General features: G+C 49.1%; 2 protein-coding genes across 2 annotated transcripts in view; one reads left to right on the top strand and one right to left on the bottom strand.

Moving 5' to 3' along the window:
* LOC113489920 (avidin-like) overlaps window positions 1–721 on the top strand; it is a 20337-nt gene extending 19616 nt beyond the window's left edge. Inside the window, exon 4 of the mRNA XM_026866005.1 lies at window positions 577–721. Coding sequence (XP_026721806.1) covers window positions 577–622 — 46 coding nt within the window. The 3' untranslated portion in view covers window positions 623–721. The remainder of the gene's footprint in view (window positions 1–576) is intronic.
* Window positions 722–7471: 6750 nt separating this feature from the next.
* On the bottom strand, window positions 7472–9718 carry LOC113489808 (avidin-like). Its single transcript, XM_026865829.1, has 3 exons — window positions 9570–9718; window positions 9264–9450; window positions 7472–7593 (listed from the first exon to the last, which is right to left on the bottom strand). The coding sequence occupies exons 1-3, from the start codon at window positions 9639–9641 to the stop codon at window positions 7472–7474; spliced, it is 381 nt and encodes a 126-aa protein (XP_026721630.1). The 5' UTR covers window positions 9642–9718.
* Window positions 9719–13161: the final 3443 nt, after the last annotated feature.

Below are 13161 nucleotides of genomic sequence, written 5' to 3'. Positions count from 1 at the left end.
TGGGAAGAATTGTTGAAAGATCCTTACAAAGTAAATCAGCAAGAGCAGTTTGGACCATTTTATCTTGGAATGTACTTAAGAAAACTCATCAGAACTAGATAAGTAATCAAGGACTGAAACAGAACTAAAAACTGCTAATAATGCTAATAACAGCAAAGACATGATGGAGAGGAGATGTCATCCAGCCTTGAGAGGTGGGCACCATCAAACATCATGAAGTTCAACAAGGCCAAGTGCAAGGTCCTGTACACGGGTTGGGATAATCAGAAATAACTGGAAAGCCAAGAGGCGAGTCCCCTGTCCCTGCCCTGCACAGGTCCCCTGTGCATCCCCAGAGGGGTTGGGGCTCTCCCACCCCGTGGTGCTCAGCACCCCGCAGAGCTGCTGCCAGGGTGGGGGTGACCGAGGATGGGGTGCCCGTGCACGGGCTCCCCGGGGGTCCCGCCAAGGTGTAAATGCCTGGGGCGGGGGATGGGGCTAAGTTGGCATTTGGCCCTGGGAGCATGGGAGCATGTGTTTATCCCGTCCAAGGCTGCATTTCCCACCCTTACATCTCCTCCCTCTGTGTCCCTGCAGAGTTGGCATCAACATCTTCACCCGCCTGCACTCGCATAAGGAGTGACGGTGACAGCATGGGGGTTCCTGGGCTGGTGGCAGCTCTGGGGCTGCACCCCACCCCCCCCCGCCCCTCACCTGCTTCTCCCAATAAAGCTTTGCTGCAAACACCCGCCCGGCTCCTGTCGTGTCACGGCTCAGTGCCCGCGTTCCCCCATCCGCCCCCCGGCATCCCATGGCCTCTCCTCTCACCATCGCCGAGGCCCGGCGTGTGTCCACTGCCGTGAGCCCCCCCGTGTCCGGGCACCGCGCACGGCGCCACCGCCGCCGCCATGGGGAGCCTGGGCTGCTGCCTCCTGCTCGGCCTGGCCCTGCTCGGCCCCCGCGCCGCTGCTGCCAGCAAGGTGAGAGCAGCCTGGGGCTCCTGCCTGCTCCTGCCCTGCTCTGCCGGGCCGGGCCGTGCCCGGGCGCAGGGTGACATGATGAGGGGCTGCACGCCCTGGATGTACCGTGCTGTGCTGTGCTGTGCTGCTCTGTGCTGTGCTGTGCTGTGCTGTGCTGCTCTGTGCTGTGCTGTGCTGTGCTGTGCTGTGCTGTGCTGTGCTGTGCTGTGCTGTTCTGCTCTGTGCTCCGCTGTGCTGTTCTCTACCATGATGTCCTCTGCCGTACTGTTATTTCCTGCTAAAATAGGAAACTTAATAATAGATTTTTTAATAGATAGCGGAGCTACACATTCAGTAGTAATCTGGGGCTCCAGGGACAGGTGATGGGTAACTGCGTGGGGAGATACTGGAGGGATTCCTGCTGTCTGTGTGTACCTATGCATGCATTTCTCTCTAGCTGGCTATCAATCAATCAGCCAGATTGTGGAACAGGATAAGGCTCCTTTTGGATGCTCATATTCACAGGACAACGTCACCTGGACATTAAACCTTATTTTATCAGCTTATTAGGACAGAAAACAAGTAAACTCGTGAAACAAGGGCTCAATGCCCTTTGCACGCACCCATCTAACACGTGAACTCGCTCATTCATCACTTCAGCAGCTCATGAAATTTCTAACTGACAAGTTCCTTAATCCATAACACTCAGCTCCTCAATCAGGTGCCCCCAAGCACCCTGGGGAGAAGCTAGGCAGGCAGAGAGACACATGAAGGTCTCTAAGGAGGGTGCTGCCAGGCTGCTGGGGGAAGAGACTGTCAGAAGGGGCAGGGACTTTGAGGCAGCAAGCACAGTGCCAGGAGAAATTTTCAGGGCCTGTCCATGATCCTCTTCCTCTCGCAGTGTACCCACCTTTCCCCAATCTTCCTCAAACTCTGCTCCTCTCCCTCCTTCCCTGCCAGGTTCTGGGGCTGCTCTCCACCCCCTGCACTCGTGGAAGGAACACAAAGCAGAGCCTGTCCAGATAAGCCTGTACTGACCAAGCCCAACTGGCTGGTGTGTCTGGTGGTCCGACTTTCACTCAGTAGCCACCCATGCACCCTTATCCTCACCCCTGAATCCTCATCCTCACCCCACAGCCTCATCCTCACCCCTGTCTTCCACACAGCCCCTCTATGCAGCCATGTTGCACACTGACATCCTTGGCCCTGCTCTGACCACACTGGGCTTGTTCTCACATTCACCCTCCCCAAACATGCACTGTGGCTGTCACCAGCACCATGAGGGTATTACAGAAAGCCAGCTATGACAGTGACATGGCCACCGCCCCCCAAGCCATGCTCATCAGCTGTCCCAAACATCCCCCATCCCAGCCCCTCTTCCCATTCAGCCCATCCTTGCTGCCCCAACAGCCGTCCTGCTCCCCTGCACCAACAGCCCAGCCTGGTTTGGTCCTGCTCCGACGTTTGCTGCCCCTTTGCTCTCTCCTGGTCTGTGTGCCCAGCACTGTCCACCTCCGGCCCACAATGCCCTGGATGTTTCCTGTTGCTGTCAGGGCAGGTTTGCTTCCTCTGTCTCCCAGATCCCTCTAGCCACTGCAGATGGCCAGCCGTGCCCACACACCTACCCTCACCCTGTCCTCACAACTCCCCATTTTTCTGTTGTCACAAAACCAGAGATCTTCACTTGGTGTGCAAAGAGCCGATTAACACATGGAGTCAAAATACTTGTATTTATTACAGTTCCATGCAGAAAAGAGTGCTCTTCATACACAGTGGACAGCACACCCTGTTACAAAGACACACCATATTTATTTGATCCTGAACACAGTAGCGCACTCCTCTATACATCACAACTGGTTGGTATTTTATCACAAAATCATTGGCTAGTTTTATTCCTTACTTTCATTTAAAGTCACAGTTATCTACCACAGTATACGCATGCTCAAAGGTGAAGGATTTAATAAAGAGATGGGTAACTTCAGCTTAGAGAGGTGTGGTTTTCATATCAGAATGAGCTAAGTTCACCTAAAGGACACAGAAATTGGTACTTTGTAGACCATGGTTTCAGATCAACATCCTGTTGGTCAGAAATCTGAACAATCCAGTAGTTCTATCCTAGAGCTAAGCAACTGTAAATTTGTTTATAGCAATGGTGAACCTGCTTATAAAGCAAAACTTAGATATTGTGTAGCATATTGTATGAGAAACATTGCTGGTTTGTCTTTTGATCAATTTTTGCTGTTTTGTCCTTTTACAACAATTCGCTGCTTTGAGGCTTGTGAAGTTTATCCAAGCTCTCATAAGTCTCATCTTGTACTGAAATTCTTCCAGTTAAGCAAAAAGAATATATGTTAACAGTATATCTGGCTAGATTTTCTCATACATTCTGTGCTTGATCACATTTCTGAAAGAACAGAGTAGATTCTGTATCTTGGAAGAAGAATAGAATTTGATTGGTCTCACAGCTGTCACTTTTAATTTTTCTTTCTCTCTAGATTCTGACAGATAAGCTTGCTCCACTTGTATATGGTGGATCCAGAAACTGATTCCTCCTATATTCAACACAGTATAGTTGGTTAATAGTATCATGTATGGTACTTTCCACTTTTTAGTTAATGGTTCTAAGATCATATGTACACCAAGTCCCCAGGTCAGAAATTACGTACTGGGGAGTCCAGATGTAGAAGGGCTCATTGACTGAGATACCTACGCAGAAAGGATAACATGCGCAAAAGAGACAGCAAATAATTTTTTGACATTTATTCCCTTCTCACATGCATTTGGTCAATTCTATCTCCTATAGTGTTGACCAGGTATGGTTTTCCATACAGTATTTCAAAAGGATTCACCCCTTCTCTAGCCCAAGGGGTAATTCTAATTCTCATCAGCGCAATGGGTAAAACATCTATTTATTTTAGCTGTTTCCTGACACAATTTTGAAACTTGCATTTCTAGGACAAGTTCTCTTTGTCCTTTTGACACCTCGAAGCCCAAGTGTTGTACTTTTTCTTTTGCTATTTGTGCCTTTTTCTGGGAAACTCTGTACCCTGCTAGTCCCAAATAATTCAGTAGACTGATCATGGCCTCTACGCAGTCCTCTTCTATGTCAGCTCCTATTAACAAATCATCTACATATTGCAGTAAAATAACATGATCGTTGTTACCTTGCCATTGTTTGAACTCTGTTGGCAATACGGTACCGAATAGAGTAGGACTGTTTTTAAATCCTTGCGGGAGTACTATCCAGCAAAATTGCACTTTTCTTCCTGTTGAGGGGCTTTCTCATTCAAAAGTGAAGATTGCTTGGCCACTGGGATACAAAAGAAGCCATCCTTTAGTACAAACCAGTAAAATAAGTGTTAGATTTAGGTACAGCAGCTAGCAGGGTCTAAGGATGTGCTACAGTAGGATATGCGATTTATAGCTCTTAAATCCTGAGCCAATCTATTTTTGAATGTGGGGCTTCCTTACCACTAAGGTGGGAGAGTAAACTCAGACTGACATTCTCTAAGCAGTCCATAGTGCATAAAAATATTTACCAGGGGTTCTAGTCCTTTTTGTGCCTCCAATCTAATGGGGTATTGATTTACCCTGACCAGTTTAACTCCTGGCTTCAGTTCTGTTTTAATCGGGGTTACATCCTTTGCTTTGCTTGGTTTCTTTGATGCCCACACCAGAGGGATTACCACATTCTGTATCATATCTGGGATACTGTTTTCAGGTTCTCCTGAAGTCTTGTCAGCAAGCAGACCAGAGCCTTTCACGCTGTTTCTTTAGCAATATGTAGCTGTACAGAATTCTCAGAAAAAGTTACTTGAGTATTTAATTTGCATACTAAATCTCATCTTAACAAAGAGAGGGGGCATTCTGGCATATATAGAAATTTATGAGTCAATTTAGTATCTCCAATTGTACATTCCATAGGTTGCAAAAATGGCCCCAAAGTTCTTTTTCCTGTTGCCCCAACAACTGGTATTATAATTTTACTAAGTGGTCCTTTACAGCTGGTTACTACTGAATGCTTTACTCCACTATCCATTCAAAAATCTATTGTTTAATTTCCTATTTTGACAGGGATTAACAGAGTCAGTTGAGAAGGCTTCTATATACTTCCCTATCCCTGCCATTCCAGTTTGCTTTATTCAGTCTGACCCCCATAGGACCAGTACAAGAACATCTTCTGGAATTCCTCCCTCCTGAGCGACACTCGTTCTTCCAATGTCCTTGTTGCCTGCATATAGCAAGCTGATTAGGATTTAAAGGAAGGTTTTGCATTTCTGGACCCTTTTCATTTTGATTTCTACCTTTTCACTCCCTCCAGCAAGTTCCTCCCCATCATCTATCTATACTGCTGCAGCCAGGAGGGAAGCCTGTATCTTCACTTTTGCCTGACCCTTTCTTTCTCTCCTTTCCTCCCTATATATAAGCAATCTCAGCTAACTGTGAAATGGACATTCCCTCTGCCCCATCCACCTTTACAACTTCCTTCTAATATCCTGCGATGCTTGGCTCATACATAACATGTGGTTCGTATCAGCCTCTGTGTTTAAGTCTGTCCATTTCTTGTCTGTTTTACATAGCCTTTCATAAAAATCAGAGAGATTTTCATCATGTCCTTGTTTGACCTCATACAATTTAGATATTTTTTTTGGCTTTGGGTCCCCATGCTGGATTCCATAAAATATCAGTTGCTGATGTTGTTTTAATTCCTTCTTCCTATATACCATATTCAGGTTCCAATCAGGATCCTCCTTCGGGGGTAAATACTGATGAGGGTTTCTGGTTCTGTTTCTTTTTTTCTCTTCTGCCCCAGCCTTTTCTAAAATAATTCCTTTTTCTTCTGCTGAAAGGAAGGTATTCAATAATGCCTACCTATTGCACCAATTTGGGTTGTGAGTCAGCATGACAGTTTCCAAGAGCTGATGCATTCCTTCAGGTTTTTCCCTATAAGTCCCAACATTTGTTTCCTGTTCGAGGAATCAGAGGTAGTGAATGGCACATATATAAAGATCACTGTGTCATCGGCACCCGCTGCTTGTCTAAAAGTTGCCTTGATTATTGGCTGGGTCTGTCCCCTAGTATGACTGGCAATAGGACTAAACCCTTTGCTTCCCATGTGTTTTTTAATTTTCCTCACTTTCCTGTTTTCTCTCTATCTTACTTTCCTCCATATTGTATGGAGACAGGGAAAAAGGGACCAACATTTGTACATTTTTCTGTTCTTCCACCCCAAACAAATTACTCCTTGCTTAACCTCCTTTTGATCTAAACATGGCATAACCATGTTCCCTAATTTACATTTCTTCTGAATATCTCATTCCCTATATAAAGTCATAAATGCATTAAAATATGGAACCTCATCCCATTTCGCCAGTCAATGGCAAAATAACAACAGTTGCAATATTGCACTAAATTGTAAAGATCCATTCTCTGGCCATTTTTCACCATTATCCAATTTATAATTTGGGCACCATTGGTTACAATTTCTCATTTTCTCTTTAGTCACTGGGTCCCCACCAAACTTATTCGTTTTTCAAAATACACCCCAAAGGGCTACAGCAAGGAATCAGGGATTAGCAGGACCCCATCCTATCCAAATACAGTTGTGACCCCCTCCACAGCCTACCCCAGCACACACTCAGCTCTGACACCATTGGTCTATTAAGACATCCCTTGCCAGTGTCTGCATGCAAGAAATACTTACTAATTTTCTGTGGAAGTAAATTTAAATAAGATAATATTCACAAACATCTCTTCAGTGTTGCAGCTTTGAGTCACTCACTGCCCAATACTGAAGGGGGCGCAGAGAGACCCCCAAACAACAAGTAAGTGTGCACTGAAGTTCTGTCCAGTCCTATTCTCTGCTGTCAGGTGTGGCAAGAGAATCCAGGCACGGCATGATGGCTGTCCCATCGAGGTCACCAGAATGTTGTCACAAAACCAGAGATCTTCACTTGGTGTGCAAAGAGCCGATTAACACGGGGAGTCAAGATACTTGTATTTTTTACAGTTCCATGCAGAAAAGAGTGCTCTTCATACAAAGTGGACAGCACACCCAGTTACAATGACACACCATATTTATTTGATCCTGAACACACAAGTGCACTCTTCTATACATCACAGCTGGTTAGTATTTTATCACAATATCATCTATTGGCTAGATTTATTCCTCACTTTGATTTAAAGTCACAGTATCTACCTGTAATATACTCACTACCACAGTATATGCATGCTCAAAGGGTGAAGGATTTCATAGAGATGGGTAACTTCAGCTTAGAGAGGTGTGGTTTTCATATCAGAATGAGCTAAATTCACCTAAAGGACACAGAAATTGGTACTTTGTAGACCATGGTTTCAGATCAACATCCTGTTGGTCAGAAATCTGAACAATCCAGTAGTTCTATCCTAGAGCTAAGCAACTGTAAATTTGTTTATAGCAATGGTGAACCTGCTTATAAAACAAAACTTAGATTCTGAGCAGCATATTGTATGAGAAACATTGCTGGTTTGTCTTTTAATAAATTTTTGTTCGTTTATACTTCTACAACACATCTGTCTGTCCCCTGCGTGTCCAGGGACAGTTTGGGGAACAGGGGCTCCACCTCCTGCCCCATCTCTAGAGACACCACTAGCGACTTTATTGGGCCAGTGCTTCCTGAATGAGGAGGGAAAATAGGTTGGGAAAATGAGTGTCACAGATGAAAGTATTGACACGGTGATGATTTAGTAGGAAATCTAGTTTTATTAATAACTAACAGCAATTTATCAATACAAAATAATCCAGAAGTGTTGAAAGAAGTAAAAGCGACTAATTTACAGATTCTAAAATGACAAGATTCATACTAACTTAACAGTACCTTAATTTATACATATATACATGCACATACACAAAACATACAAACACACACACAAAACGTACAAACACACACACACAGAAACAAAAGTATCTGGATCCAGTGGAATAAAGTAGGTACTCACACACCAACAAACAGAGAAAGAACAGGTGGAAGAGAAGCTAGCTCAAAGAAAAATTTCCCTCTCAAGTTTAGAGCAAATACTCACAATGCCTTGGCATTCCTCAACAGGCGATAATTAAGACTCCAGCAGGTGGACTTTGCCCTGGCCTTCCATCTGGAGCAGATGACAATTTAAGGGGTTGGGTACCTGAGAGGCGTCCCAGTTCAGGGGAGATGCTGGTCACAGGCGCCCTGTGATCCAGAAGAGCTCAAAGGGTCTCCCTTGTGCTTGCAGTTTATAGGGTCCAAGATAATTCACTTTCGTCTAAATACCTTCTGCTGCCTTCCGGAAGTTGCACAAGAATTTGATGAATGTGCCGCTCTGTTACTGTTCCCATTTGACCACATCCCAGGCACAGGTGTGACAGGCCCTGAGGAGATGATGGGCAGTTATAACCATTTCCGAGCAATCAGGAGGGACAGGAGCCAGGCTCGTTAACGTTATCAGTCCTTATCTCCACAGATTGGTGTATAGCTTGGGGGATGTGGGTGGAATCACACCCAGCACCAAGTAGCCCAACATGGCGGGGAGGGGCAAGAATTGCACTACCACAATGAGTGTCATGTTGGAGCCCAGTTTGTTCCTCCACAGATGCCGCAGGTCACGCTGGGGACAAGGTGAGATGATTTGGGCAGCACCAAGCCACGACACCACTCCAACCTGCCTGGGCAGTGGGACATATGCCCCGCGTGACTGGGGATGGCATGGCCCCTCCGCACGGACCCTCTGCACGCCATGGGCACCATCTGCGCCAGCACCTATCCCTCCTGGGGCAGGGCAGGGCAGGGCAGAGCTGGGGGTGCTGGGCACCCCACATATCAGGGGAAGGTGACCAACATTACCTCCAGGGACAGCACAGCCACAGCTGGCAGCCCCCTCGGTGACAAACATTGCACACTGGTATGGCCAAGGAGCTCCTCCATCCTCCCAGGATGATGGTCCATGCTCAGCAGGGCTGCAGCCAGAGCTGGGCCAAGGAGAAAGGTGGAGGAACATCCTCTGTGCCCTGGGACTGGGAGGTGACACCAGCCAAAGAGCTCCAGGGTCAAGAACAGGGGAAGGAAACATCAGGGACACCCAAGGGGATGGGGGAGCACTGGAGACACCACAAGAGATCATCAAGGGTACTGCAGGGAAGGGCAGAAAGCACCAGGGACATCACAGGGAGGGCAGGGGAGCTCTGGGCACACAGCAGGAGGTGCAAAGGAAAACTAGAGATGTCACAGGAAGATCCAGGGCACCTGGAGAAAGCACAAGGACGGCAAGGCAGTTCTGGGGACAGTGCAGAGGCTTGGAAAGGAGAAGGACTTGTAAAGGTCCAGTTGACAGTGAAGCCAAAGGTGGGCTGGTTTGTGTGTTGCTGAGACCCCAAGATCTTCTTCAGGCTCATTGAAATGGCCATTAGGTAGGTGCCACTGAAGGCTCCATTTCCTTGCAATTCCCCAATGGTCATGTTGGAGCCCAGGTCGTTTTTCCATTGCCCGGTCAGCACGCACTGGAACGGAGGGAACTGAGTTGGTGCTGCAGCACAGGCCAGGCACAGGCAAGGTGACAGGAGCAGGCACACCTGGAGCAGCAGACGCCCTGCCCCATGCATCCCAGACCTGCCGTTACCTTTCTGTCAGAGAGGCCCTGAGCCACCAGGGCCAGGCTGAGCACCAGGAGGAAGGGAGTCACTCGCACCATCTCTGCAGGGGGCAGACAGCTGGCGTACCTGGGGATGTGCTCCTCGCAGGGCTCTGAGGATGTGCCTGCTCTCTCGCCTTTTTATTGCTGCCAGGGCTGTGGGTTACAGCTCATGCCAGGACATTGCACAATCTGGGTGGTTCCAAATTTGCAGTTGTCAGCTGTATGAGAGGGTGGTTGCAGGCAAACACTCCCCAAAGCACCTACTGACACTTCCCCAGCACCTCACAGGGAGGCCCGAGCTCCTGCAGGTTGGTGAATGCCAGAAGAGATGTTCAGCTGGGGAAAACCCCTCTTGGGGGCTGTTGTCCCTTCTGCCACCCATTTGTCACCGCACTGCCATGTCCAGTGTGCATAGGGGTGCCAAGCAGCCTTAACCCCAGTGCACCCCAGGATCATAGAATCACAGAATGGATTGGGTTGGAAGGGACCTTAAAGATCATCCAGTCCCACCCCCCTGCCATGGGCAGGGACACCTTCCACTCGCCCAGGTTGCTCAAAGCCCCATCCAGCCTGGCCTTGAACACTGCCAGGGAGGGGGCAGCCACAGCTTCTCTGGGCAACCTGTGCCAGTGTCTCACCACCCTCACGGTAAAAGGATTTCTTCCTAATATCTAATCTAAACCTACCCTCTTTCAGTTTAAAACCATTGGTTTTTGTTCTATCCCTACACTCCCTGATAGAGACGCCCTCCCCTCCTTTCCTGTAGCCCCCTTTCTGTACTGGAAGGCCCTCAGAGCCTTCTTGTCTCCAGGCTGAACAGCTCCAACACTCTCAGCCTGACTTCACAGGGGAGGAGTGTGGCTGAAGCCCTTGACAGTGAAGACTGAGGCAAAAAATTGTTGAGTACCTCAGCCTTCTCTATACACCAGGTAACCACCAAGGGCCCACATTTTTTCTAGTCTTCCTTTTATGGTCAGCATAATTATAGAAGCTTTTCTTGTTGCCCTTTGTTGTGGTTTGAGACTAGAGGACAACCAAGCACCACACAGCCATTCACTCACTCTTTTACCTCCAGCATGTGGAAGGAGAAAATAAAACAAAAGGCTCAGGAATTGATATAAGAACAGGAGGGGTGGCTCATCCATTATGATCATGGGCAAAAGACAGGCTTCTTAGGGGAAGGAAAAGAACATTACTTAATACAGAGAGTGGGACAGTGAGAAGCATTACCACATCTTAAAAATATCTCCCCCCAACCCCTCTCTTCTTCCCAGGATCAGTTTTGTTCCTGATATCTCTACCTCCTCCTCCAGCAGTGCAGGGACAGTGCATGGGGAGTTTTTGATCAGTCTACTCCTCTTTCCTCCTGGGAGGGAAGCACTCCTCTGCATTTCTCCCCCTGCTCCTATTGTCTCCCCTCTCATGACAGACAGTCCTCCGCGAGTTTTCTCTGTCATGAGTCCTCCCCACAGGATGCTGCCTTTCCTCTGCTGCTCTGGTGTGAGTCACCTCCGTATTGCTGTTCTCCCAGTGCTGAACTGCAGCAGTGGAGGCTGCTCCTCCCCTCAGAGTCCTGGTCTCCTCTAAGCGCAGCCGCCTGCTCCGGTGCGGGTTCCTCCACAGGCCACAGGTCGGCCTCTGCTCTACCCTGGACAGGGTGACCCTGGCCATCTCACTGTGGGGTACAGGAGGGGTCTCTGCTCCAGCACACCTCCCCCCCTTTCTTCCAATGACCTCGGTGTTCGCAGAGGTGTCCTTCTTCTGACACTTCCTCACAAGTCCCAATCCCCTCTGAGGTTTCGCTTCTTAAATACTTTATCACAGAGGTGCAACCAGTATCGCTAATTGGCTCGGCCTTGGCCAGAGTTGGGTCCGAGCTGGAGCTGGGGGAGCTTTGAGAAGATTCTCACGGGGGCCACCACTGTAGCCCCCTTCCCCACTACCTAAACCACCAACACATAAACCCAGAATATCCTTGTTGACACCCTGGATAGATCTAATTCTGTCAGGGCTTTGGCCTTCCTAACCGATCCCTGGCTACGCAGACACTCTCTGTATTCCTCGCAGGCTACCTGCCCTTGCTTCCACACTCTGTAGGCTTCCCTTTTGTGTCTGAGCTTGTCCAGGAGCTCCTTATTCACCCATGCAGGCCTCCTGGTGTTTTTGCCTGAATTCCTCATTGTTGGGATGCATTCCTCCTGACCTTGGAGGAGTGATCCTTGAATACCAACCAGCTTTCTTGGGCCATTTTCCCTCCCAAGATTCTCTGGCAAGCAGATCCCTGAAGAGACCAAAGTCTGCTCTCCTGTAGTCCAGGGCAATGAGCTGGCTGTGCACCTTCCTCGCTGCCCGAAGGATCTTGCACTCCACCATTTCACAGTCACTGCAGCCAAGGCTGTCCTTGAGCTTCACACTCCTCACCAGCCCCTCCTTGTTGGGAGAACAAGGTCCAACATAGCACCTCTCCTTGTTGGCTCCTCTATCACTTGGAGAAGGAAGTTATCAGCTACACACTCCAGGAACCTCCTGGATTGCCTGTGCCCTGCAATGTTCCTCTCCAAGAGATACTGAGGTGGTTGAAGTCCTCCAGGAGGACCAGGCCTGTGAACATGAGGCTGCTCCTATCCATCTATAGAGGCCCTCGTCTGCTCGTCGTCTTCCTGGTCAGGTGGCCTGTAGCAGACCCCCACAATAACATCTCCTGTCCCTGCCCTCCCTTTAATCCTGACCCATCAGACCTTGATTGACTCCTCACCCATCCCCAGGCAGAGCTCCCTGCACTCCAGCTGTCACTGACATCGAGGGTGACACCCCCTCCTTGTCTCCCCTGCCTGTCCTTCCTAAAGAGCCTGTATCCCTCCTTCCAACACTACAGTCATAGGAGCCCTCCCAGCACATCTCCATCACACCAGTAACTGTGTGCATGTCTCTACCTCCTCTTGTTCATTGCCCACTCCAGTTGACAGCGAAGCCGAAGGTGGGCTGGCTCTTCTGGTTCATGCGGTGCTGGGACCCCTGCAGTGGGGACACCTGCATCTCGTCCATGGTGGCAGTCACGGCTGTGTGGTAGGAGCCGGCAGTCACCTTTCCCATTTATCACTGAGGCAGCCACGTAGGAGCCCAGGTCGTTGATCCAGCATCTGGTCAGCATGTGCTGGAGTGGAGGGGACTCAGCACCGGTGCTGCAGCACATCTGGCGTGTGGAGAGGGCAGCAGCAGCGGGCACCCATGGGAATCGAGGAGGGGAAGCTGGATGAGCCACAGGTGCCCCGTCCACCCAAGGGGATGTAGTGCCAGGTGTGGTGAGCTCAGCCGTGGGCTGTGGAGGCAGATTGCAGGTGGGAGGGTGTCCCGACTCCCAGCCAGCCCCAGGAGGGTCTGAGGACCCGCCGAGGAGCTCCTCCATCCTCCCAGGATGATGGCCCGTGCTCAGCAAGGCTGCAGCCAGAGCTGGGCCAAGGAGAAAGGTGGAGTTGCTGAGCAGGGTGTGCGGTTCTGACCAGGGGCTGGCAGGAGTGATGGCCACATGGACACGGTGGAGGGAGCAGGAGCTATGGGACTTCATTTGTAAATTGTT

The sequence above is a fragment of the Athene cunicularia genome, assembly GCF_003259725.1.
Source record: "Athene cunicularia isolate RWA chromosome Z unlocalized genomic scaffold, athCun1 chrZ_part1, whole genome shotgun sequence".
Taxonomy (NCBI): Eukaryota; Metazoa; Chordata; class Aves; order Strigiformes; family Strigidae; genus Athene; species Athene cunicularia.
This window is presented reverse-complemented; position numbering and strand designations above follow the sequence as displayed.